The sequence below is a fragment of the Eurypyga helias genome, unplaced genomic scaffold (genome assembly GCF_000690775.1).
Source record: "Eurypyga helias isolate BGI_N326 unplaced genomic scaffold, ASM69077v1 scaffold2300, whole genome shotgun sequence".
Classification (NCBI taxonomy): Eukaryota; Metazoa; Chordata; class Aves; order Eurypygiformes; family Eurypygidae; genus Eurypyga; species Eurypyga helias.
In genome coordinates this window covers 35,170-61,872 of record NW_010226095.1, presented here as the reverse complement: position 1 = coordinate 61,872, position 26,703 = coordinate 35,170, and the positions used below count along the sequence as shown (strand labels likewise).

General features: G+C 41.8%; 1 protein-coding gene across 1 annotated transcript in view; it reads left to right on the top strand.

The window, feature by feature from the left end:
* Positions 1-23,839, top strand: part of LOC104509503 (receptor-type tyrosine-protein phosphatase mu) — a gene marked incomplete at its 5' end in the record, with an annotated part of 35,338 nt that extends 11,499 nt beyond the window's left edge. Inside the window, 10 exons of the mRNA XM_010151472.1 lie at positions 1,186-1,302; positions 5,959-6,113; positions 6,391-6,526; positions 7,713-7,862; positions 8,338-8,511; positions 10,863-10,994; positions 14,282-14,407; positions 16,182-16,345; positions 18,445-18,580; positions 22,941-23,839. Of these exons, the coding sequence (XP_010149774.1) occupies positions 1,186-1,302; positions 5,959-6,113; positions 6,391-6,526; positions 7,713-7,862; positions 8,338-8,511; positions 10,863-10,994; positions 14,282-14,407; positions 16,182-16,345; positions 18,445-18,580; positions 22,941-22,994 (1,344 nt within the window). The remainder of the gene's footprint in view (positions 1-1,185; positions 1,303-5,958; positions 6,114-6,390; positions 6,527-7,712; positions 7,863-8,337; positions 8,512-10,862; positions 10,995-14,281; positions 14,408-16,181; positions 16,346-18,444; positions 18,581-22,940) is intronic.
* Positions 23,840-26,703: the final 2,864 nt, after the last annotated feature.

Below are 26,703 nucleotides of genomic sequence, written 5' to 3'. Positions count from 1 at the left end.
TGAGGGAAAGAGAGAAACCATTCCATGCAGCAGATGTCTAACAGATGCTACTCCTAGCACGTACTGCATTGCTGGACGATGGCCAGATGCAGTGGTGATAGCATGGCTATTACTGTGATAGAGCAGAATAAGAGATATGTAAGTGATGTGTTAGCTTCCCCGCCCCCCACCTGGTCCACAGAAATGGGAAGGAGGAAGAGGTTCTTAAGTCTGTCAACTATCTACATCATCATATACAATGGTTCCAAAGAGCCATTTAGAAAATAGCAGAATAGCAGTGCATGTTTGAATATGTTAAATACTGTGCTGTCCACCCAATCTAGACCACACCAGGGCTCAGATAATCTGAAATCCAGTTCACAAAACCCACCTCCTTTCCGTCTCCATATCCCAGGACAAATTTGCCAAGAATACACACCTCCAGAAGCCAAGTGAAATCACTGTAGAGGAAAGGGTAATTCCTCTCACCTAATCTTAGCCATCAAGAAGCCAAACACCTAGGTGAAGGCAGTCATCTAGACTCCTTCATAGTTAACAAAAATAAAGGCAGTTCTAGAATGCATTTGTCCTACTCAGTTTGAGCAAAGTGAGATGAATCCCACCCATAATGTTTGGGGTCATCTAGCGAGTTGGTGTTAAAGCCCAGATATAAAACTCATCTCTTGATTTCAGGTGTTGAGTTTTGCCACTTGACTTCTCATCAGTTCCTTTGGAAAGTTAATCTGAGAAACCACATACTTTTCTAACGGTAAAGATGATGTTCCCTGTCTGAAAAACACATTTTCATTTTAGGAGGTAGGAAGGTATTTTTCAGACAAATCACTGGCTAGAGGTTGGGGAAAAATGCTTCTGGTGGTGGCTGTCCCTCCGGGGCACACCCTGCGTCGGAAAGCACAGGGAATGAGTAGTTACTGTAACTGAGTTATGCAGGGTATAAATATCCCTTGTGCTCCGTACGTGTGTGCCTTACTTTACTATCCACAGCACAAATCTCACCTGCAACTCTGAAAGCTGTCTTAAAAGAGGCGATGCCCCTTAAACATTAGTCATTTCCATGTGTAGGAAATGTGACTGTTTTGCACGTGATTGCATTTTAAAACAGAAGTCATTGCACAGAATACAGAACAGATTCGGTACGAACGTTCTAAAATAAATTAACTTTAATTTCTTTTGTGTTTTTTAAAGGTCAAATGCTGCAAATACTGGCCAGATGACACAGAGATATATAAAGACATTAAAGTTACCCTAATAGAAACAGAGCTCCTGGCTGAATATGTGATTCGAACATTTGCAGTAGAAAAGGTAAGTTTCCAAATGTAGTTTCCTTAAATACAATGGTATCTGCCTAAGTAACTTAGATTCAGCATGGGAAAGTTAAATCGTTTGACTGACATCCCGGGTTTGTAGCTACTTTTTGGGTAAACGACTACCGCCCTCTTATGGTAGACTGTGCTTTTCTTTAAATGCAGCAACTTTTCTGCGCTTTCCATCACCGTTGGCCCCTGCCTGAGTTAGAAAAAGTGATGTTCCTAGCCTAGGAGAAATCGAAGCCTCCCTCCAGCAATCAATTGAAAAACACATTCGTGCTGTTTTCCATCTTATGTTCCCCACAATCATTTTCTGTCTGTACCAGAGGCTGCATGCACCATTATTCAGACAGTCCATGGTGGAGAATACTGTTAGCTGTTGGGCCGGTGTGTTCCTGGTCTGCAGGGACATAGTTAAACTAATTTTCTTCTAAAGGCAATTTCAGTTTCCATGTGGAATCCATATTTATATGGAGCATTCCAATCAGTGTGTTGTCTTACTGTTTATTAGAATAATGCCCTGACTTTGTTTGATGCTCTTGTAGCTCTCCCAAACAGCTTACAGTATATGGATAACATACAATTAACAAACAAGGTACTTAGTGAAAATGAGAAAAGCAGGGTCAGTCAGAGCTGAAGTGTGTCATGCATTTTTGTTTCAATTCAGGGGTTTTATTCAGGCTTCATTAAAGGACAGAAGTGTTTTAATTGTATGTATCAAGACTCATTTGAGTTGCACAACAATGGGGAAAGGGCCTCTTTGGAAGACTTGATATTCCTAATGGCACACTGAATTCATGTTATCTCAGTATCTCCATTAGTAGATTTTCAACTAATTAGCTTAGAAAACTCCTTTTGATTTAATTGCAGTACCTGTGATATGCTGATTCTCTCTTATGATGAAATAATAGTCAGTTATGGCTTTGAAGAACATAATCTTTAGCATCAAAAAATCCTGCTGCCAGGTAGATGAAATTGCCAAAATGATAGCCCAACAGAGTCTCTGTACATACATCCACAGAAACAAGGGAATTAGTTTTTTTCTTGTTTCATTCTTCAATCTAATACTTAAATATGCATCAGTACAGCAACCTGAGGGTAATGATAATAGAATTATGCGGTTTGAATGAACTGAAATAATGTATCATGTTTACCACTATACATATTGTACATCGAATTCATTCAAGCCTGTTGTTGCCTTGCATTTAGATATTTTTAATAAACAGACGAGAAACGGTGCCTACACTTTGAAGTAGATGAAGCACTGGTTGATTTCTATTCTGCAAATTTTAAGCCCGTGCTTTGATGTTAGCTTTTCACTTCTTAACTGGGACTGGAAAAAAGACCTAGAGGATTTTACAGTTGATCATAACCAAACTGTCTTGAATAAGTGCATTAGAACAGATAGAGATAAAAGGCACTAAACATTTTATTTCTTTAAAAAAAAAATCTCCATCTGAAAAGATCTCATTTAGACACTGCTTTTTAATAGTTGGTAGTTTTTCAGTAAGCTTCTAAAAGCAGTGTCAGTGTAGTTTGAGTAAAGTACATTTGTTTTTACCCTATTTTCCATAGTTTTTAACTCTTCCAATGGTACTGGAAGGTCAAGTCTGCACATTTCTTCTGCCACAGTTCTCTGAAGTTTATATTTCTGATCTACTGGGGCTGATGCTTTTCAGCCTCTCCAAGACAAGCTGCATGATGAGACAGAGTGCACCCTAATCGCATCTGCTGGTCATACTGAGTGAAGGGTGGTGTTGAAACACTGGCCGTTGGAGCCTCAGTCCCGAAGGACTTAAGATTTGGCCAACAGAAACTTTAGTAATTCAACAAGGAAAAATGCAAAATTCTGCACCTTAGGTGAACTAAGCCTACATGTCTGTGCAGGCTGTGACATCCTAGGACACATCTGATGTCCAAGGTCATTACGGATGTAGACATGGGAGCAGCAAGGGGAGGTTAAGGAGCTGGCCTTGTTCAGTGTGGTAGAGATGAGCCAGAGGGGTGAGGAGGATCTCATTGCAGTCTGCAACTACCTCAGAAATGTTTAGACATCAGGGGCACCAAATTCTCCTCATTCTTCTCAATAGTGAAAACAAATAGTAAAACAAGGGGCAGTGGGCAAGAAATTGCAGCAGGGATGTGCTGGAAAATCTCCTTCAGGAGGAGGGCAGTGCAGTGCTAAAGCAGGTTACCTGGAACAACTGTGGAGTCTCCATTCTTGGAAGATCATCAGAGCTCAGCTGGGCAGAGCCACTGGTGACCTGATCTGCCGTTGGCCATAGACCCACTCTGGGTGCTTGCCTGGAGACCTCCAGAGGTCTTTTCTATTTGTGGAAGAACATCTGATACCTGCTCCTAACACACAATTTAGGAGTTGATTTGTTTGGAGAGAAACTGATCACTCATTTTAATTTTTTTTTTTTTAATGGCTGTTTGGTAATTACTGAGGGGGGGACAATGCTAAGAAAATTGAACCCAAAATTGCACTCTGAATCTGAAGACCACCTCCTAGACTTGCTTTATGTCATGTGCTTAAGCAGTTCCTTTGGAGCAGTTCCTTTACAGGACAAGAGTTAACTCAGAGGAATTACTCAGATAGTAACATGCAGCAGCACCATAAGTATTTGTAGGATTAGGGTCTACATTTTTCATCATCCTAGGGTTTGTTAGCAATGTACACCATTTTCTGTTTGCTTCAGCTGAAAGAAAAAGCAAAAAAATACAGTCTTTCCAAGCTGAGCATATGCTTTTATGATTCATGCAGTTGTGTTGCTATTTTGGGTTTAGAAACCAGCAGGGAAGCTACAGACATGAAAATCAGTCTTTTGTAGGTATAATAAGCAAACTCATTATAAAAGTACGCTATATGCAAAACCTTTTCTCAGTAGCTGAGTGTTACCAGTGATAGACACAAATGCTGTCAGCATGACAGACAGCATTTTCAAAACTAATGCACAGGATACACCGGACATTCCCTGATCCCTGCAACAGCTGGGCACATTAATTTGGAGGGGCAGTTTACTTTTTGTAAATTGCTTGAAATCCAAGGCTGCGTACGGCATGAAGAATTTGTGTGGGGTGCTCCTTTCAGTCCTCAGTTTCTATAGCCATGGCACTGTTTTTTTGTATGGGACCTTTGTTTCTTGGGGGATTGTTGTTACGAGCAATATAAACATGTTTGGGACATGGGTACCCCACCTACGCACACCTATTTGTGGAGCTGGAGGCCTTGCTTACAGTAACAAAAAGCTGGGTTAACTAATACAGTGTAAAATCACAGACTACAGACTAGAAAGACCAAATTGTAATTGAGTGTGTTTGCTAGACTGTCTTAAAATGCAAATTGCTTCGTCTATTCCTGAGTTTCAATATGTTTTAAAATTGGTTTTTAGAATATAAGGTCATTTCTGTTGCAAGGGTGTGATGTCCTCAGTCTACACCAGTGCCTCATATTCTCCTTGTTTTCTCCCTTGCCTGCATTTTTGTGTTGCAGTTTCCGAGGGAATATCCCTCTAAGCAGATGCCCGGTGTCCACAGACCCTCAGCCTGAGCTGTCAGAGTATTTGGACTCCAAGTTACACCAAGCCCACTCCAGTCCTGTAGCACTGGCACAGCTGAAATTTCTCAACCGCTGAAAATCCCAAACTCTTTTAGCTTGCATGCTAGCAATAAATTAGGAAGGTTCTATTGCCTCATTATGTAAAGAGAATTAGACCTTTTATATGCAAACCAGCTCAAGACAGGAAATACATCTTTAAGAAGAAAAACTGTACACCACCAGTTATTAATATCACTGACATTTCGTCCAGCCTAGACATGATATGTCATAATTTTGCTGTTTGCTTATGAAATATGTATGATGGCTGCTGGTCTGTGGATTTCTAATGAGAATAAAATACTGGCAGCTCTGTTTTTAGAGGGGGAAAGGGAAATACAAGCACTAAGAAAATGAAACTTAACATACACACCTCTAATATCCAGACTGCTCTAGAAAGTCACATGAGAAATTACTTACACGATGGACTTGTCATTCATACCTCTCTCACCATATCCATGTCCTTGTAGACTGTGGCATATCACTCGAAGGGTGAGCGTGTGGAGAGCTACAAACGGAGCCCCTATGATTGGAGGGGCAACAGGGTTTTTTACTATTCAGCTGTTTCTTTCAGACCAATGGAGGAGACAGATGATAAGGAACATTATGCTGAAATTGTAGTTCCCTGAAGTCAGCAGCAAAACTCCTGTGGAGAGCAGTGGGGAGAAGAATGTCATCTATGCTGTATGCTCATGGCCTTGCTGCTGACCTGTTCTGTGATCATGGCATGCATCTCAAGGCCACAGTTTTCAAAGCAACTTAGTGCTTAAATATAGAGATGTCTATCTTGTTGATAAAAGTTTCTAACCAATCTAGTGCTAAATTACTCAATTTTGTTGTAAGGCTTTGAAAACAGCTGATATGTGACCTTTGAACTTGCTCTCCTGCTGTGAGAAAGTTCTCCAAGAGTCTGTACGGATACAGCTATTGGTAGGGGGTGGATGTTTTCCAGCAAGGCTCAGGCTTTTGAAGTTACATTCTTACGATGTCTCTCATCCAGTTTCATGCACGTTCCAGATTGTTTTACTTTGTCAACTCTTGTCCTTTCAACAGAGAGGTGCTCATGAGATCCGAGAAATTCGGCAGTTTCACTTCACTGGTTGGCCAGACCACGGCGTACCGTACCACGCGACGGGCCTGCTGGGATTTGTACGGCAGGTCAAATCCAAGAGCCCACCAAATGCTGGCCCTCTGGTTGTTCACTGCAGGTAGGCAGAACAGAAATGCGTCCGTCGTATTGCCCAATAAACTCAGAACCTACTTTTGCTTCTTCTGTGCTGTGTAATCCCCAAACAGACTGCTGAAGCCATTGGAGGTTTACCCACAAGAACTCAACACCTAAAATATAAAGAATGGCAAAACTGAGTCTAAAATCCCACAAATGACTGACTGAATGCAAATCTTATTTTCAGTAATCCTCCCACTGATCACTTTACATTTTCCAATACAACGCTGAACATTAACTGTGCTCTTCCTTTACTTTAGTGCCGGAGCTGGCAGAACCGGGTGCTTCATTGTTATTGACATCATGCTAGATATGGCAGAAAGAGAAGGCGTTGTGGACATATACAATTGTGTGAGAGAGCTTCGATCTCGGAGAGTTAACATGGTGCAGACTGAGGTATAGTTAACCTACTGGAACACTGTCTTACACTTTGCAAGAAAAAGTACTCTTCTAGCCCATAAGACTAAGCCACTACAGTCTTGAATAAGCTACCTCCAAAAGGTAGCTTATTCAAGCATACACAGAGAATAATCTGCACATAAACTTGAAGAACCGCTGCCCAAACAAGTCCCCAGTTATGCTGCAGTTGAGGTACACAATGGTTTCTTAAAAAAAGGAAAATCATGAATGTTTCCTCTCCAGAGTGTATTCATTCTGGAGTACATCTTCTTGAGGTTCAGTTATGTGATAACTGTATCAGGAGAAGTGTGGCCAGCAGGTCGAGGGAGGTGATTCTGCCCCTCTACTCTGCTCTTGTGAGACCCCACCTGGAGTGCTGCGTCCAGCTCTGGAGCCCTCAACATCAGAAGGATATAGACCAGTTGGAGCGAGTCCAGAGGAGGCCACGAAGATGCTCAGAGGGCTGGAGCACCTCTGCTATGGGGACAGGCTGAGAGAGTTGGGCTTGTTCAGCCTGGAGAAGAGAAGGCTCCGGGGAGACCTTATTGCCGCCTTCCAGTACCTGAAGGGGCTACAAGGAAGCTGGAGGGGTGACTTTTTACAAGGGCCTGTAGTGACAGGACAAGGGGTAACAGGTTTAAATTGAAAGTGGGGAGGTTTAGATTAGATATCAGGAAGAAGTTCTTCCTGGAGAGGGTGGTGAGGCACTGGAACAGGTTGCCCAGAGAAGCTGTGGATGCCCTATCCCTGGAAGTGTTCAAGGCCAGCTGGACAAAGCTTTGAGCAACCTGGTCTAGTGGAAGGTGTCCCTGCCCATGGCAGGGGGGTTGGAACTAGATGATCTTTAAGGTCCCTTCAAACCCAAACCACTCTGTGATTCTATGATTCTGTAACACCTACAGAACTGTGCAGAGGAATGAGGAAACCAGAATCATTCTGAGTTTTATTACCAAGTGCTACTGCACTTCTGTTTATACTTTTAACTCGTTGGAGTCAATCTTTCTATATTAATTTCTAAATGAATGGGATTAAGTTTTCTGAACTGCAGTTCCTTCTGCTCTTGCTTCAGGGCCATTAAAGTAAAAGAAAATGAGTTGCAACATTCTTAGTTCTTCCTTTTATTTATCACAGTACTAATAGGATGTGCTCTCTGTGTCAGTAATTATTTTGATTGCTTTACCAGGAACAGTATGTATTCATCCATGATGCTATCCTGGAAGCCTGTCTTTGTGGGGACACATCTATTCCAGCTTCTCAAGTTAGGTCTGTTTACTATGAAATGAATAAACTGGATCCTCAAACTAACTCCAGCCAGATCAAAGAGGAATTCAGGGTAAGTTGTGGCTAGCAGTACCTAGAAGCCATACAGTTCAGCTATACTAGAGAATTCTACTTAAGTGTGTGCTTATAACAATGTGAATTTTGGACCAGGCCTGGGTGGGAAAGACTGCAAAAAAAAAGGGAAAATAACATGTCACCAATTGCTGTGGAATTATGCAAAATCATAAAAGAATGCAACAGAGTAGTAGTAAAATCTTCTTTTTACTCCAGAGACGTATGTTGATTCCTTCTGCTGTCTTTTCTCCAGAAGGCAGTTTATTCTGCAGCTGTCTTTGGGGTTATTTTTTCAGATCTGTGTGCTTCCAGAACTTTTTGCTTCCAAATCCTGCTGACTCTGATGTGTTTTCATTTCTCTGCATATTGATTCCTGCTAAAACTGAATGCTGAGCTGATCTATTCTTAAATGTTTTGGGATGCTTTCACTTCTGTGTTAATTTTCCTGTTGTATTGTTTACTCTTTTTGAAAGACTTTAAATATGGTGACTCCGACACTGCGTGTAGAAGACTGCAGCATAGCACTTTTACCACGAAATCATGAAAAGAATCGCTGTATGGATGTTCTGCCTCCAGACAGATGCCTGCCTTTCCTCATAACGATAGATGGGGAGAGCAGTAACTACATTAATGCTGCACTGATGGATGTAAGTCTCCACTACATCATTAATAATAAAAAGGGAATAAGCAACCCTCCAGACTGAGCAATGCCAAAAGTGGAATCAGCATAAGAAGACTGAAATCCTTCTAGCTTGTTTTCCAAAACCATGGCACAAAATCTTTAAGCTCACAGGTACATTTAGGATCCCACATATGTTATGTCATAGCCAAGGTTCCAAAGGCATGCTCAGAGAGCAAGTTGGGGAGTTTGATGAGGTAAATGTATCTGAATTTCTCCTTAGTGCTTGAATTTTTAACCATCTGGCCTAGGAAAAGAAGGGTTACCTATTAAGACACTAAGGCAGTTAAATAGGATAATAAGGTTTGCAGCAATATTTTACTTCCCTTTGTTTCTAATTTAAACAGTAATTAACAAAAAAAATAACTGTCTGTCAGCACAAGATAGTACACAAGCTATTACTTCAGTCTTCCCGTTTATTTCTGTTTGAATGAATGGTTCCTCTTCATGTGCGTGGGGAGTTTTTTTCTAATACATTTATGGTAATTGTAATCCTGCTAATAGAATATCAGTAAAAAGACACTTAAACCGCCTTTACCGTGTGTAGCTATTTATAGCCTATCTTTGACAATTTAAAGCTATAGTAATTACAGTTGTCAAACACATAAACAACAAGAAAACAGAGGTTAGCAAAGAATGAATACATTGTAAATGGCCTTTTTAAAAAGTAAAGCTAGAGTAATAACAGTTTATAGCAGTTTCTGTATTTCTTGCCTTCCAAGTTCTCAAAGCATTTTCCTAAAATAAACCTAAGTTCAAAACACTCCTGTGAAAAGGTAAGTGTATTATCTTTATGTTTGTCTTTTGAAACTGAGAACAAAAGTTTAAGTGACTTCTCTAGGTTCTCAGAGTAGGTCAATGACATTTCATATTAGAATGGAGCTTCCTTGACCTGCAGTTTACAGTCCTGCCATCACATTGTCTTCTTTCCCAAAGAGTTCAGTGCTGTTTTGTTCCGTAAATCAAGTACTGATCAGAAAGGGCAGGCCCTCAATACTTGCTTTGAAAATGCTTCCCTTTTTCACTGTTGAAACAATAAACTGGATCCAAAAGTGTGTCTGGGCAAAAGGATCCAGGGGAGGAGATGATTTGGGTTACTTTCCACCTGAAGCACCCTAGCCAGGCTCCTGCAATAGCCCTGCGCTGATGGACAAGGGCAGACACTTGTCCCTCTTCTCTAAGACACTCAGTCCCCAGCAGACAAGATGATGTGTTTCACCCTCTCCACCTCCATCAGTTGAGATGCAGTCGGATGCCCTCACGTAAGCCTCCAGGCAAAAGGGGTAGCAAGCATAATTTTCATTATCCAATATTAGAATGAGTGTGAGAACCATTTTTCCCGAAATACTGCTGGGGTTTCTGAGTGAGGGAGTAATGGAGAGTCCTCCGAGCATCTCTCATCTGCATGCAACTTCCAGCAAGGCAGGACCAGTAGGATAGAAGGCAGCTGACCGATGTAGAGGCAGCATCGATGCCTACTGTTTGCAGTTTGCTGAAACCAAATCAAAGAACCGAAGTCCTGAGTGTCTTCATGTCTACCCCAAAACACATTGGATTCATTTCCTATGGTCTCTTCAGTGACTGTCTCTGAAAGATGCAAATAGCTGATCAGGTTGTATCTCTGTAGCGGTACAAACGCTTCAGCTCAGGGCACGTAGGGGCTTCTCTGCCCCCCTTAATGAAGGCAGTGGCAACCCCTCCCTCCCAACAATTGCCCCAGTGTGGCCAGACTGACCTTCAGCGCTCAGGAGGACAAAATTGAAAATGCTGGTATGAAATCCACAGTGGAACAGTTCCACAAAACAGCTCAGTCAACGACATACTCTGGTACTGAAAAAACCCAAAAAGCACTGAAATCTATCCCCTGGGTATATTTGCTGCTGTCAGATAGACCAGAATTTCAGCAATATTTCTGAAAAGGAACTAGATATTTTCTTTCATGGGCATCATTCAAATTAACAGCCAAGTGCAGACAGCCAAGATTAATCTGTCCATTAACAGCTCAAAATAAAACCGTTGCTCAAAATTTGGTAGGAGTTGTATTGGAGGCAAAAGCCTCTGATGATTTTGCTCTGTGCCTGTGGCATAAAATAAGGTTCAGAAATATAACATCTGCAGAAACTGTGTTCTGCCCAAAAGTAGTTTATTAACTTTGAAGTATATAAGACCTTGGGAAAGAGCTGAAAACAATGTATTAATTACATAGAAAACAGAAATAATGCTTTCAGTCCCAACGTTTTGGGGCTGTGACTGGCATTCCGCTAAACGGCTTTTTATCTTTTACCATTCTTCTCAGCATCTCTTGTTATTCCTTTGCAGAGCTACAAGCAGCCGTCAGCTTTTATAGTTACGCAGCATCCCTTACCAAATACTGTCAAAGATTTCTGGAGACTGGTCCTAGATTATCACTGCACTTCAATAGTAATGCTGAACGATGTCGATCCAGCACAAGTAAGTCCCGAAAACTGCTCCGTTCAACAGAGGAGTGCTGTTGCCTCAGCGTTTCAGCCCATGTGCGCCTCAGAACAGCTTTAGGATGTAATCAGTTTTATAAAACAACATTAAATACTAACAAACTAAAAAACTGGAGACTGGTCCTAGATTATCACTGCACTTCAATAGTAATGCTGAACGATGTCGATCCAGCACAAGTAAGTCCCGAAAACTGCTCCGTTCAACAGAGGAGTGCTGTTGCCTCAGCGTTTCAGCCCATGTGCGCCTCAGAACAGCTTTAGGATGTAATCAGTTTTATAAAACAACATTAAATACTAACAAACTAAAAAACTGATTTGTAGCTGGGAAAGAGGAATAAATCAGACCATCAGCAGCTTCTCCACCAATATGCTAATGCACACAGACAGAAGTGCATGAGCCCCTAATTTATTCTGATAAGAAAACATGCTTTGGGAAGAGCTGCTAAAAACCAGAAATGATGGTTGTAGAATTCTGACTCAAGTCTGAAACACAGTAATAATAGCCGAAAGTCACAAAGAGAAGCCAACAGCTATTCATTAGCTTGCCTGAAACAGGTCAGTGACCATGGTCTGCTTAGCAGGGGATAGGTGTTCCCAGGGCAAAAATCTGTGTTCTGTTTGGCGCACAATGACATTGTTAGCAAGGAGATAGGAGCTAAACAAGATTGGAGACTGAGCATCCTTCGGAAGAGAAAACAGGGCAACGAAACGTATGGGGGAATGTAATTACCTTACAAAAGAGTTGTGCATGCTGTACATGTTCTTTAGAAAACTGGAAAACCGTACCCACTGGTTTGGCAATTTAATCACTAGCATTAATCACTAAGCGTCCTAGAGCCTGGGTTGTAACTGCACAATTCCAGGTTATCATTTCCTGGGTTCCAACAAGCTGCACCAGACGTCCGCTGGAGGAACGTAGTGATAATCTGGGGTCTGAAGCTGTAAATATTTTCTAATTATTGGTTAAGAGCAATTGTTATTTTTTTATAGCAGACAATGTCATTTTTATTCATGACATGATCACAAATATTTTTGGCTTTGTTGAGTATTGTACGTACTTAGAAAAATTTTTCTTCTTACTTCTTTTTAACAGGAAGAATTTGTTTTTAAAACACACTCATCTTCCGTTTTGTCTTTCAAAGGAATGTGTAGAAAATCCACACATATTTTAAAGACTGAATTTCTGATTCTAAGCCCTTAAACTGTCTACAGGAAGAAAAATAGAAATGAAAGACAAACCTTTTATTCATGAGTCTAAGATTATTTTCTGAGTGAATAAGGAAAGACTCAAGGGAGCCAGGCTGTTAGGGACTGCTGAACAGAGTTTTTTAATTTGTGGACTGTGTTTTGAATTTACAGTAGTGCATGGCTGTTTCAAGCATTTATTAGCCTCACAGGCTTTTAAAAGCTATGGGGGTATGCAGTTAATGCACCTGCCTCTGCAGTATGTTAAACCTTTTCCCTCTAATGTGAGCAACAATCTTTTCATTAGGAATAAATCTCAAAACCCTCAGAGCAAACAGAAGTGGAGAGAGGGCAGAGCTTATTAAAAACACGCATTACATTCAGTTTTATTAATAATTACTGTTATCATTATTATTTATGTATATATGAAGTGTTTACAGTTCTGTTAAGATATTTCAGTTTATGTGGATTGTCAAGCTCCATTGGAAAATGAAATTCAACTCTGCACAGTGACTCTGTCTTAAAGAGTCACACGCGTGCAAAACACTCAGACCTAAATGCTTGTGGATTCTTTAGAACCTGAACACCTTGGCTTCCTAAAACAATGCCAGCAAACAGCTCTGCTTACTGTCGTTTAAGCATTTTCCAAAGATCTGTTAGAACACTATTCCTGTGTATTTGAAAGACGTGTACTAAATTGTGCACGTGTTAAATGATCTGAGCGCTGGCGTTCGCATCAGTTGTGTGCATGTCAGTACTGTGTTTTGCTCTCCTGTGCACTAGGATACTTCAGAATAACGATTTGTGTAATATTTAGACAGGATTTGGAAATTAATTTGCTCAGCAGACCAAATCATGGGGAGAGGGGTTTAAAATAAATGAAAATGTATTTTCCTACTGGAAATTTCTGGTTTTAACTTGTTAAAGTGAGCTCCTGCAAATCAGACCCTGTTCTCTTTTTAATTGATGTAGTAAATGATTATGTTTTCCTAAAACGTAGTCATCTCTAAGCGGCTTTGTTGAGGAATAAGTGTCACAAGAAATGCAAAACAACATCTGGAGTAAATATGATTTGTCAGCTCAGCTCTGGATCACCAACAGCAATGCAGCAGAATGAAGACCACAGCTGTTTTACTGAATGAAATAAAGTTCCAAATACGACACCAATGCTTCTGCAAGCAAACAAAATTTCATGAGTTCATACTTAATTTCGGTGAATGCTTGCAAAAGCTACATGCTTGAACTGCTCTAAATATCCCTAGAAAAAAAAATCATTGCGGCTTTTATGGGGAAAAAAATGGACAAGCAGAGTCTAGCTTCAAAAACCTCCTTGCAAAGTGTTGATTTAATCTTTAAAGTATTAACTGTGATGATAATTGGTTCCTGGATTAAGCCACTGTGATATTATTAGACACTAAAACTGTGCAAGATAATGGTAAAATTACTTTGTGATCTTTAGATACGTAGAAGTAATGTTTTCTGAGCGCTAAAGAAAGCATAATTACTTGTTTCAGGTGCCATTCATAAGATGAAATTGAGCAGTTGTTGAAAATTTAAAGCATTGCTGGTATTACCCAATATCATCAGTCACGGGTGAAACATGCAAAAGTTTTGAGAATTGATGCAACCTTCATTGTGTAATGCATACATTCTGATGTAGCTTGAATTATTACCAACTTTTCAGGACAGTTGGAGATACAGGGCCTTTGGTCTTTAGGCTTCACGCTGTCTCTGAGCTACGGTAATATTTGACAGCATCCCCCTGTCCTGTCATAACGTCGTGCAGAATTGACGTTGAGCGTCAGGAATGTGTTACTCCAAACACCAGAGAGTGGTGAACACAGCAGCCAGCAATAGCACATTCAGCTAAATGAAAAGGCATTTTTTTTTTTGTTCTGCACAAGTAAAAACAGACTGCTCGAAACTGGTGGAGGATGGTGCACTGCGTATTTTATAAAGATACTGGGTGAGAATTTCAGTAATAAATGTAGCACAAAGAAAACTTTAGAGGAATACATTGAGGCAGCATGGCGTTCAAAGTGATTAACTGTGTTCTTTTGTGTTTGTGGCCTTCTACAGCTGTGTCCTCAGTACTGGCCAGAAAACGGAGTACATCGACATGGTCCTATTCAGGTGGAGTTTGTATCAGCTGACTTAGAAGAAGACATAATCAGCCGGATATTCCGGATTTATAATGCAGCCAGAGTAAGGATGTTATTTGCAACACAATTCTGTCTCAGTAGATGTGTTGACTCTGCTCAAATCACAACAAATGAAAGTTAAACTCACATAAAACCATTCTCATTTTTCAGCTTATTTATTCGAAAGCAGTGGTGCGATACTGAGTCACACCATAATCAATGAGAAAGAATCCTTCCATGTGTAATTAAAGTAAAAAAAAAAAAAATCTAATGCATATCTCAAGTGTGTTAAATGCAAATGAAATAAATGCAGCATTCAGATCTTATGGTAGCCAAGAAATGCCGAAATCAGTGCTGTTTTCAACAGTTTGAAATTAGCCGTCTTGCATATTTGTGTCTGTGTCATGAGAAGGAAGCTGTGCACCAATACGAGGCATGTTTTTCAATACCAGTCCCAGGCTTTTAGAGAAGATCCTGTCCCACTAATGACACTTCCTAATACGTGTGAGCATTTCAGAGGGACAAGTACGTTCTCATATCCAGCTTCTGTGCGCTCATAAAGTTGACAGAAGACTAAACGAGGCGTGCTGGGTGGAGAAAAGATTCCACCACAGACCAGTTCAGGTGGAGAGAACCTTCGCAATGGACTGGTATCGATCACCGAAGAACCGTAGCTAGGAGTAAGCAGCCCTCCCTGCTGAAAGAAGTTGGGAACTGCCCCAAGGTCCGGTAGCTCTCAGGACGGTGGAAAGCCCCAAAAACGCACCCAAAAACATGCTAATACCTGCGCAGGGAAGCAGATTGTACGCCTCAAGTTATTTCTTTAATACTACAAAGGCCTTGCATTCACATTAAACATGACAACATAAAAACACAGTTTCCATCAGCGCTGAGTCAGGCTGATGTGGGTAGGGGAGAAGGAGCCGTCAGCGGAAAGAAACTGGGCAGGAAATCAGTGCATTCCAAATTTGGATATAAAGCAGACAAACCCCACTGAAGAGCATATCTAATGCTGCATCCACTTTGGTGTATTCCTTTTCCTTGTGAATCTTACATCCTCTCTATTACCTCTTACTCTAGAGAAAAAATGGTAAAGTCAACATTTCTGTGCGTTGCTCATTTTAAAAGCAACACTAAAATGCCCTCACTTTGCACAGAAGTGAAAGTGGCAAATCCTAGACTACAAAACCAGTTTTCATGTGTGTGTTTATTATGCCCTTTTCAAAGGGCTGTAATTTTCTGCCACTAACACTTGTTCTATGCTTTTTTTTTTCCTGTTAAATCACCATAAGGCAACTGTTCAGTAGCGTTACACCAGAGGGGTTCTGACTGCCGCAGTATCACACAATAAAATAAAACGTAGTTACAGGTTTTTTCATCAGCGACAGAATCAGAGGGTTTCGTTTGGTTTTTTAAATGTATCCTGCTTCAGAATATTTTGAGAGGTTTTGACCTTTCTTGTAAAAAAAGACAGAAGCATGCAAACATTCTTCAAAATGCTGAAGCATATGGGAAGAAAAGACGTATATAATTTAAGTTGCGTTGCAGCGCTCTCTTTGCTACCAAGTTCCTGCTATGGTATTAATTATTTGCTTGATCCTGCAGCTGTATCACTGCTGTATTCCAGTCTATTTGTATAGCACTCGGTTTAAAACCTCTTCTTCTAATAACTCTGTTGGAAATTAAAAGTCATAACTCCTCAAGGGCAGTTGAAATTACATGGGTAGTTTGTCAGCGGTGATCTGCTTGAACAACTTCCCTCGCTGATGCAAATATCTACGTTAGGTATCAAAAAACATGCGGTTACTTTTTTCTGCTTGTTGCCTGAATCCCTGCAGCCCCAAGATGGCTATCGGATGGTGCAGCAGTTCCAGTTCCTGGGATGGCCCATGTACAGAGACACTCCGGTTTCTAAACGCTCTTTCTTGAAGCTCATCCGCCAAGTGGAGAAGTGGCAGGAGGAGTACAACGGGGGAGAGGGACGCACGGTTGTACATTGCTTGTAAGTACTCGAAATGGAAGAGAGAAAGTAAGGGAATACTGTTACAGAATTTGTGTCAGGGTTTAAAAGATTTGTGAAGAGGTATCCACCTAATCTGGAACTGAGTAAATGACACAACTGCTCATTTAAAGCTTTGAATACAAGAGGAATTAATTATATGGTTTTTTATGTAGATTCATGAGTTTCCCTCTCTGTTCCTTGGTAGACCCATGTGAGAAGATGATGTGTACAAGTTAACTATTTTTTATAAACACGTCCAGTGACTTTTGCAAATAGAAATGCTCATATTTATTCCAAGTAAATCAAAATTGTACCTTCAGAACAGTTTGCTTGTTATTTCTGTAGTTAAGGACTGTAGAAGTAAGTAGTATTGGAGGAAGCGATTCCTCTTCCAGACAACAAAGCACAGAAGTAGAAGTGGTGCGATAGTCCGTTTAGGACGATGTTTTAAATAAAAGTATGGGGGTTTGTCCTCCTGTGACCTTTGTGCTCCGCTGATGCAGGCTCCCATCCACTCTGCCACCATCCTCCTTTTGCTATGGCTTAATACCGTACATGCTGTTTGCCTTCGGCAGTAGGCAATCTTTCGGGATCAAGTCGTCAGTGTTTGAAGTTGTAACCATCTTCCTCTAAACACCTGCTTAAAGGTGCTGCCATGATGGAGAAGGGACACGCTGATGGGAAGAGTGCATGCTAACGTGCTTTCAGAAGTTGCGACCCAAGGGTAGACAACTTCCAAAGTTTGGTTTGCAGTTACCCAATGTTAGAACTGTGGAGGAATATCGGGAGAGTGTATTAATAATTCCCACTATCACTGACCTTGAACAAGTCATTGCTCTTCAGTTTCCCCATCTGTAGAATGGGGATAATAATACTTTCATCAAAGGAGCATTGTGTAGGGTGATTAATTAATGTTTTGAGATCTTTAGCTGAAAAGACCCTTTTGAAGTGCAAATTACTGTTATCTCTGAGGTGGCTGATGATATTAAATAGTTGTACAACATCACACATGCGTCACTTCCAGGCAGTAAAGAAAGAAAAAGCTCTAATATAATCCTTTCAAATGACTTTATTTTAATTAAAATTCTCAAAGAGTCCCACAATATCAGGCAGTGTTTTGGCAGCAGAGAGCATTCTTTTCATACCGCCTGGATGTGACAGATGTGCAACGTCGTAGCTTCCTTTGAAAATCAACCATTTGCGAAGCTGGTTTGAAAGACCCGCTACCTAACTAGTCTGCGCTCTGGTAATTATTAAAGTTTATTATTTTCGGTGAAGCGCAGCCTGAAGATTCTGATTAGAATAGCTGTAGAAATAATAGGGTTTCCATAAAGAAAGAGATTCTCTTAAAGATTAAAAATAACCGGGGATAAAGTATTATTAAATATGGTATTTGACCATGCATGCGAACATTTGTGCCTAGCTTCTTTGTTAGCAAGTCACGTCGGGTTCTCGTCCTCTGACACTGTGGGTGGAGGGGGAATGTACCCACTTTTAAAGCTAGTCACTGCCGTGCAGCTGGCCCCTCTGCCCACTACGGGGGGCGGGGGTTGCCAGGGAATATCACAGCACCACCCAGTGCCATGCCAAACCTGTGGCCACCAGAAAGGCTCCTACAAAAGAGACTTCCGGCGCTTTCGCTGCTCCTGCAAAATGCCTTTGGGTCCAGGAGGAAAGCACTAGGATCTGGAATAACAAAACTCAACAATTTCTGTAACATTTCCAGGCCTGATGGTCATATCAACCTCGTGCATTTACAGTGCAAAGGGATGTTGAACTGAATCTAAAAGTACCTAGTCCTTATTTTAGCATCCTCTTTGTGCTGCCTCAAGCGTTCGCTGAAGGTTGGTGCAAAACCCAGACGTTCATTTCCCTCCAGGCCTTCAGCCTGCTGAATTGTGGATCACAGCTTTGAGATCCTTCAGTCCATTAGTTCCAATTTAAAGTCGTGTTCTGCCTAGAGTTCGGCCGCCTTCAGGGGCAGGAATGTTCTGTGGTCTTTTCCCTACTGGAATTCGTGCCTGCTGTAGCCATCCCTGGTGCCGTACAACTGTAACGGAGTCGATTGTAACTGAGCCCTTTTCTCATTTTTATTGTAGGAATGGAGGTGGCCGCAGTGGGACATTTTGTGCAATCAGTATTGTTTGTGAAATGCTTCGACATCAGAGGGCTGTTGACGTATTCCATGCTGTGAAGACACTGAGGAATAATAAGCCTAACATGGTGGACCTTCTGGTACGAGCTCTTTAACTGCACCACATAATAGACAATGTTCCTTTTTCTCAAAAGGCTCAATAAGATTTCCAAGATTTGCAGTGGGAGTTGTTCACAAAGCAAGCAAGTCATTTTCAAAGGGGATAATGAAGTCACTTTGCTTGCAAGAGTATTTTTACACTTTTTTCTTCCCAAGGAGACTTTGTCTCTGTTCATTTGAATTTTTTAGGAGTTTTAAACTTTCAGCTGAACATCCTTATTAATTTTCTTTTCTAGCAGGCTGAGCCAAGTGGAGAGCAGCCCTTGCATGGTAGAAATAATAGTTATGTGAAATGAAGTGCCAGATTTTCAAATTATATATTTTATAAATAGCTTAATCGCCTAATATTTATCAAAGCCACAAATTTCAGTTTGACATGCAGAATATTGCATTTAATTATGGTTGCTCTATCTCATGGAAAGATTAAAGAAGTTCAGAAACAAGGGGCCATGTGCAATTATTTTCCTAGAGAGTGTTTTATGAGCTTTTTATTTTTAAAGGGAGAATTGCTGAAGTGCCAGCTGCTATCCCACAAGAGCTGCAGAACAGCTTAAACCAGCAGGTTCTTACACTCCAGTGTGTAGTTCAGTACTTGGAGATGGCTGTAGTGTGATAGCCCGTTCTGAAGCCTGGGCTGTAAAAGTCACTGGTTTACAGCATCCTGCTGTAGAGGTGGTTGCTTAAGAGGCAGCTGGACTCAATTGAGCATCATAGGCAGGAGGAAGCAGCATCTGGGTAGCTTCAGGGAGGCTAAACCAGTCTGAGATGATTTTGCAAGCTCTGGTTTAACAAGTTTGGGCCATATTTCAACATCTTTTCCCCAGAGTGCTCAGGGGGAGGCAGGGAAGGCATCTCACAGACATGGTTCAGCCTCTTGTAATTTTAGGAGAGACACCCCCTCTCTCATATGAACGACCAAGATCTGGCTGTGAAATACACTGACAAATGGGCAGAGAGGAAGAATTTCTGTTGGGAAGAGTGAGGCTTTCAGGCTCATGTATACATGGCAGGAACATCCATTTCCCCACCACATGTATCACCATGCCTCGTCTGTCCCATGGACGAACGGCTCCCACCTCATCCTCCATCGCAGTGCTTTCATCTAGCCGACCTGGGAAGACCCAGATCCTACCCTAGACCTGCTCTGGCCAGGCTCGTAGAAGAAAGCCAGATGTTGCCAGCTGTGCCAAGGGAGGAGGGAATCTACGAGCAGCACCCCAGAGCCATGAGCCAGCAATGTGGAACCGCAAATCTTGTGTCAGTGAGAAACGATCAAGCTTTCGCAGTGGTGGGAGGGAGCGGCTTAGTTGGCTCCTCTTCCTCTAGTTTATATTCTCAGGAGGAGAATCATCATGCTGAGAACCATACATTTTTATTTCCTAGATATGAAGAAAAATGTCCTACTTCTTCATTCAGATAGTATAGTTTGGATAGAGACTTGGCAGGCCTGCTGTTTTCCGCTCTCCCAGAGCTTAAGTCCACAGAACTCACAGATCTCTTATTCATTTATTTTATAGAAATAAAAATAAAATTACCAGTGTGAAGATTTACAGTTGAAGAAAGTGCTCTCTATAAATTCCCATTTGTGACAGTTCTCCAGGTGTAGATGTGTCAGGCATCTGTCTGCGCTTTTCTGAAGATAATTTTTTTAATCAAAAACTATATATATTATTTTAGCATATTAAAATATCTTTTAGTAACTTGGGAAATGACACTGAGGATGTCTGGACAGTACTGAGGTCTTGTAAGGCCTTTTTATTAGGAGACTTCACAGCAGTTGTGAAGGAGATCAGTATTGTTTTCCTTATTTTACAGACAGAGGAACGAAGGCAGGGGTGGTCAGGATTTTCCCCATGATCACGTAATTCACTGACAAAGCCTAACTCTCTTCGGTCTTGGTCTGCTACTTTATAGGAACAAATATTTGAGTTAGGAAGGTTTCAGTTTCCATGTAGATTGTTTCATGGTAAAAGGGAATCAGGACACTTGAGTTCTTTTCCTGATCCTGTTACTGACTTTATCTTTTATGACCTTTCTTATATTAATGTGTCTTTGCCTCAGTTTCCACATCTGAAAAATGAGAATAATACTCATCAACCTTTGTAAAATACTGTGATAAAAGATAAAATGCTCAGAATTATAAGAGTATTTCACAAAAATAGTTTCAAAACTGCTTTATCAAAACCTGTTACACGCTTTCCAACTGTCTTGGCATTCCACACTTAAGAGATTCATCTCTTAATTTCATTGAAAACTTTCATTTTCCTGCAAGTGTAAAAATCTCAATGCCAGATCCATACAACATGGAAATCTATGAAATGCCAAGGTAACACATGGTATTACAAAGTGTCTATTACAGGATGCCCAAAGCATTCTGTGACAGTCTTTATGGGACCTACCAGAAGGTGTCCTAGAAAAACCATATATATGTACCTCTCTAAAGCTAGCTGAAGTAAAGAGACTTTTAAGATCCACCATCAGGTGAATAATAAAAATGTACAAAGGACACACATGAGTGAGCACAGTGGGAAATAATATATGTCTGCTCTTTAAGACCGGTATTGGGTTTACTAAAAATGACAGTTACTCTGCTGGATCAGTAAATCAGCATAAAATGAGCATAGAAAAATGGAACAACTGAGTGGCTGATCTCTTGTTTTGTAGTCTCTGATTTCTGTTATGTAGTTATAGAATAATTGTCATTTATTTAGAAACATAAGTGCAATAAAAGCAGAAAAGGAATAATTTACGTAATATTCCTTTCTTTCCTTTCTTCTTATTTACTGTTTTCTCATTCCGAAGAAGACACAAGCAGTTTATGGAGCGCTGCAGGATCTTAAAGCCTCACATACAACTCGTTCATAGCTTAGGTGATATGTGCACCTCAGGTTTGCTGTCCTTAGAAGTGACAGCTCTCAGCAAAAGAACTTAGAAATTCTCCATGCTTGTTAATGGCTTTTTGATTGTTGTCATATTATTCGGTCTCCCAAATGTTAAGGTGGGTTCTCTTCTCAACTAAAACATGACCTAAAATCACAAGTACAGCCCAACAGACTTAATCCTTCAAAATGTTTGCCTCAATGAAAAGGAGAATATGTCTAACATGTAATTGTAGTTTTCCTACTTGTCAGGTTGGGAAGGTGAGGGCTGAGTGCTGTCAGCCAGTTGACTCCGTTGTTGTTACCATATAGCAGTACACGTTTGGTTGTCTTTTAGTAACTTACTACAGTGCGTAAGAGCAAAAGGCATTTCAGTGGTAGAAACAGTTGATGATCTGGCATGTATTTCCAAGCTGAATTCTTAGGGCACTTGGAATCAGGGAACCGTTTTTTTGAGGAAAACATTTTAAAGGATTAAGTCTGCTGGCCTTTACTTGTGATTCTCAGACTACCGTTTCTTTCAGCTTTTTTGTTCTGTTTAGACTTCTGTGGTATTGCCAAGTAGTGCGAGCAGCAGGAGTGAAAACGGGAGAAGGGTACGTGTGCACGCACCAAACTGTGAAGGCGTCAGTGACCCCGTGGGTTAAAGTTGCAGGGTGGGTCAGTCAGAAGCATTGGCCTCTCTGTCCCGCTGAAGATGTGGCGGGAACAGAGTCAGGGCCCTTCATCTCTGAAGGGTGCGGATTGGGTTTGACGTCCCTGGGATCATCCCCCTTTCCAAGGAGTTGCGAATAAAACCAGCAGGTCAGCATTTGAAACAACAGGGTTGGCACCTGAAGACTCGGCCTGGGGAACAGAAGAGCTGTTAAGAGCCTAACTTAGGTATAACCATTAATTGCTTAAAATTAATTGGAGTGAATCCAGTTAATTTAGCTCAGGCATATTGCACTGGGAGAGGACACCATTTCGGCTTGGGTTTGGGCTGCATGTAGGGGAGGAACAGTAAGCAGCTCTTGCCCTGAAATATGGCAAGTGTATGATGACATTAAAATAGAAGTTACGATCTGGGAAGTACTAGACACTGGGTCTTTTTTTAAGAGCAGCGTTTCCAGGGAGGAATTTTAATAACTCCAATTCTGGTAAAGTGCTACATGAGCTTTTTGACAGTTTGACAGAAGGGTTGCAAGTCAATTTGGTCATGTGTAGTCAATTTTTCTCATGCAAGTGTATTAGAGCAGCTAAATGCGCATCGAATACGAGCGGAACCGTTAGTTGCTGCGTGTAGTGTCTCTTGCCTGGTTAATAGAAAGATTTTCTTATCTGAATATAAATTGGATTTGCAAACTGGTTCCCATTGACAACAGCTGATAGTAAATAATTTTAACAGAAGAGAAATATTGATCCCCTTCATTAAGATCCTTCAATAACTGACTTTGTGTGGGGGGGTGTTTTGATTTTTCAGGATCAATACAAATTCTGCTATGAAGTGGCTTTGGAATACTTGAATTCTGGCTGACAGCATAAACAGCCCAGACAAAGTTCTGCCTTTCACCACTACAGACAAAGCAAGTCGCTTCGTGGTAGCCGTGTAGATGAGATGAAGACTTCTCAGTGTTATGCTTATACTGCTTTGTATAATTGGCTCTTTTTAAGAGCCCGAGAAGATGTTCATAAAACTGCTTGCACTGCCCGTTCTCCACTCTGATGCCGCTGCCTGACACCCATGCGCGCGTACACCAAACCACCTGGCAGTCGTTGGACACTGTATTCGTCCGTAGCCATTGATGTGGTGAAGCAGCATAGTCCTCTGGTAAATAAGAGAGCACAATTATATTCTTATGAAGGAATTTGTACTTTTCCGTTCTATTCCGTCGCCTGTGAATCTCAGTTACTGTCACAGCCTAGTGTACATTTCTGTTCTGTGGAGAATGCTGTCTGGCATTTTGATAATATATGATTTTAGTTATATTTGTATTCTAACGCGTGCATAATAAATGAATCGTATGTAGCTTTACCTGAACTAATGGAAAGACATGTACCAAATCACGTTAACGTCGTTGAGTTGTAATTTCTATCCACTTTGTACCATTTCAGAGAGAGAATCTTGATAGAAATACCGTTAGAAAATGCAAAATACAGGATGCTCAGATTAATATATCCAAAGCTTTTTCATTTGTTTATATTGTAAATATTTTTTGATTTCATCAAATTATTTATTCATTAAAATGAATTTTTTTGTGAAGCACAGTGAGTGACAATCATTTTTATTAAGCCCTGGAAACGCTTACTGTATGATAGTGTAAACATTTGTTTACCTTGTATGGATTCTCAGCTCAATAAATAATTACATACATGATAAAATCTCGTTTAATTTAATATCTCCTGGCATCTGAGTGCCTTCCACTAAGCCTCTTTTCAGATTAACTCTTGTAAATACTGAGCTACCTCCAGAGCGCGTTCCTTGTGCGATCCAGCCAATACCAAGCTGTGCCGTGCCCTTCCATAAAAAGAGGTGAATAGTGTGTTTCAAGATACACACGCACAGATACAGAGCCTGAAACCTGCCCCGCGGTACGAAGGAGAGAGGATGTTGGGCTTGTCGCAGTGTTCCCCCACAGCCCTGCGTGCGTTTGTTCCTGGGAAGAATGGGGAGGTAAGGCCTTGGGTTAGAGATGCCCATACTGGAATGACGGGATGGGGGGGATGTTAAAAAGTGAGTAAAACTGCTCTGTTGCTAGTGCTGTTCCCAGTTCTGCCAGTGGACAACTTTACACCATTAAAGCTCCTGCCTGTCCTGAGAAGGGCTGCACTGGACTTCCGTGGCACTGGGATGGTTCCCCGTTCTCCTGGGCGCTTGCCGGAGTTTGACCCAGCTGGGACCTGCCTCATGGATGCAGGAAGCAGAGCAACGAAGCAGCGAGGGAGGGGACTGAGCCAGCAGTGGCTTGCTGCAACGGTCGCCGGGATTACAGATCTCTCTTTCCCCCAACAGTATCAAGGAGTCGTTGCAGACGGAGCAGCTGCTCAGCACCGGAGGCTTCCAAAGCCGTGTGGAAACCCAGTGCGGGAAAGTGACGAAGTGCACAGTATTTCTGTTCTTGGAAGGATCCTTTTGACGTGTTAGCCATCTGGGATGGGGAGAGAGCTATGCAGGTGTGTCAAAGTCAGCACCTTTTGAGAGCCTCTAAGGGACCCAGCTTGGTCAGAATGACTAACAGCTTGTCAACTGCCCCTGCAAAACCACGGCAAGGTTCAGAGCCGAAGACGCGAGGATAGGCTTCCTCTGCAGCCGGAAAGCATCTCTCCTAAAATTCCTTTAAAATGTAACTGGCAGCCAGCAGCCCTTGCTATAAATTGCACAGAGGTGCTGAAGAACTCGGGAAAAAACAACCCCAACCCGGAGAAGAATGATGGTCCTTGGATCAACCCTCTCGCACTTCAGCCCATTGCAGAAAAGACTCTGATTCACTTGGAAATCTCTACCACCACATTCCTCACAACCAGCTTGACAGACCGGGAATGCCCACCAAGCATCCTGCTTTGTAATTGTGGGACAGTAAATTTTGGGTTCCGCCATTTATCGCAATAGGCATGCACATGTCCAGTATTTCCCGAGGCTTTCAAGAGTATGAGGCAGGTAAGTGTGCTGAAGGAACCCTGGGACAGAATCAACAGGAATCCTGGCAAGTTTTCCCCAGAAGACGACTGCCGGCATCTGCCAGACTTGGTTTCAGGTGCTGTACTCACAGACGTACTTGCACAGGTAGGTCTTGGAGGGGGAGGGGGGAGGAGACGAGGAGGGGAGAGTTCCGCAGTGTTTCTTACTGCTTTACTGTTGACTGTACTTTTTCTTTCTTCTTCTGACAGAGGCACAGGAATCCTGGCAAGTTTTCCCCAGAAGACGACTGCCGGCATCTGCCAGACTTGGTTTCAGGTGCTGTACTCACAGACGTACTTGCACAGGTAGGTCTTGGAGGGGGAGGGGGGAGGAGACGAGGAGGGGAGAGTTCCGCAGTGTTTCTTACTGCTTTACTGTTGACTGTACTTTTTCTTTCTTCTTCTGACAGAGGCACGGTCGAACCCCTGCTGCAGAGTCCGTGTGATGTTGTCCCAGAAGGCATTCTGTGAACTACAAAACTGGAGCCGTCTAAAGACGGCACCACAGCATCTTTGTGTCCTCACTCTCCTACTACAGCTATCAATCCATACAAATGACAGAGAAATCCAGGCTTAGGGAAAACAGCATTTTGGCAAGAAGAGGAAGAAAAAAACAGACGAGGACTTCAGGATTCGGGAATAGAGGAAGCCTAAGGAATCTAAAACGAGCAGAAAGAAGAGATGAACGTGGGGGGCAGTTAGTCAAGAAGCAGCTTCTGAAAGTTCCCTGGAGGGTGGCGTTTTGGAGGAGACAACAGAAAGAAAACAGTGGCGACAGCCATTTTAAGTGTTCATAAACCAGCCTCGCTTTCCGGAAGTTACACAGTCACGAGCCCGGTGCAGCTGCAGGACTTGCAGAGACCTCAGTCCTAGGTTGGGAGGAACAGAGGAAGGGATGTTTTCCTCAGTCCCCATATGCAGGAGGTACATAAACGGATAAAGAGATATTTTCAATGGTTAGCCGTACATATCGCCAAACTCATCATCTCGCCGGGACTTGAGGTGGGTGACTTTTTGCTAAGCTCTCCCAGAAGAGCAGCAGTGGGGGTGGCGAGAGAGGTGATCATATGCAGGTATCTGTTTCCTATTAATTGCAATGCTCCCAACTGCTTCCCGGGCTGCTTTATCCTTAAAAAGAGTCCGTCAGCGGCAGGGTAGCTGCACAGAGCATGTACCCAAAGCTTAAGGACTACATATCCTAAGCTTAAAAAACAACCCAAACCATAGAAAATGCAATTGATGCTAAAATACAAAACCTTCCTACCCAGCTGTGCGCAGTGTGGCTCAAGAGGGTCTTGGTGGCACAAAGACTTGATCTGAAGGCACTCTGCAGCACCAAGACCGCCTCCATTTCGGATTTCTCCTTCGGCTGGTTAGGACTCACCTTTAATAACTCTGAAATGATCGCTTCTTGTTTCACTGGGTGTGGGTGATAGCCCAGATCTCACAGCTGACTGTATGAGCCCATTCTCAGTCAACACTGGCCCTTGAATAACGTATAGCAGGAGACCAACGGATTCTTCTTCTTTGAGGTGTGGCAATGAAGTTAAATTGGCACTTCCAGCAGC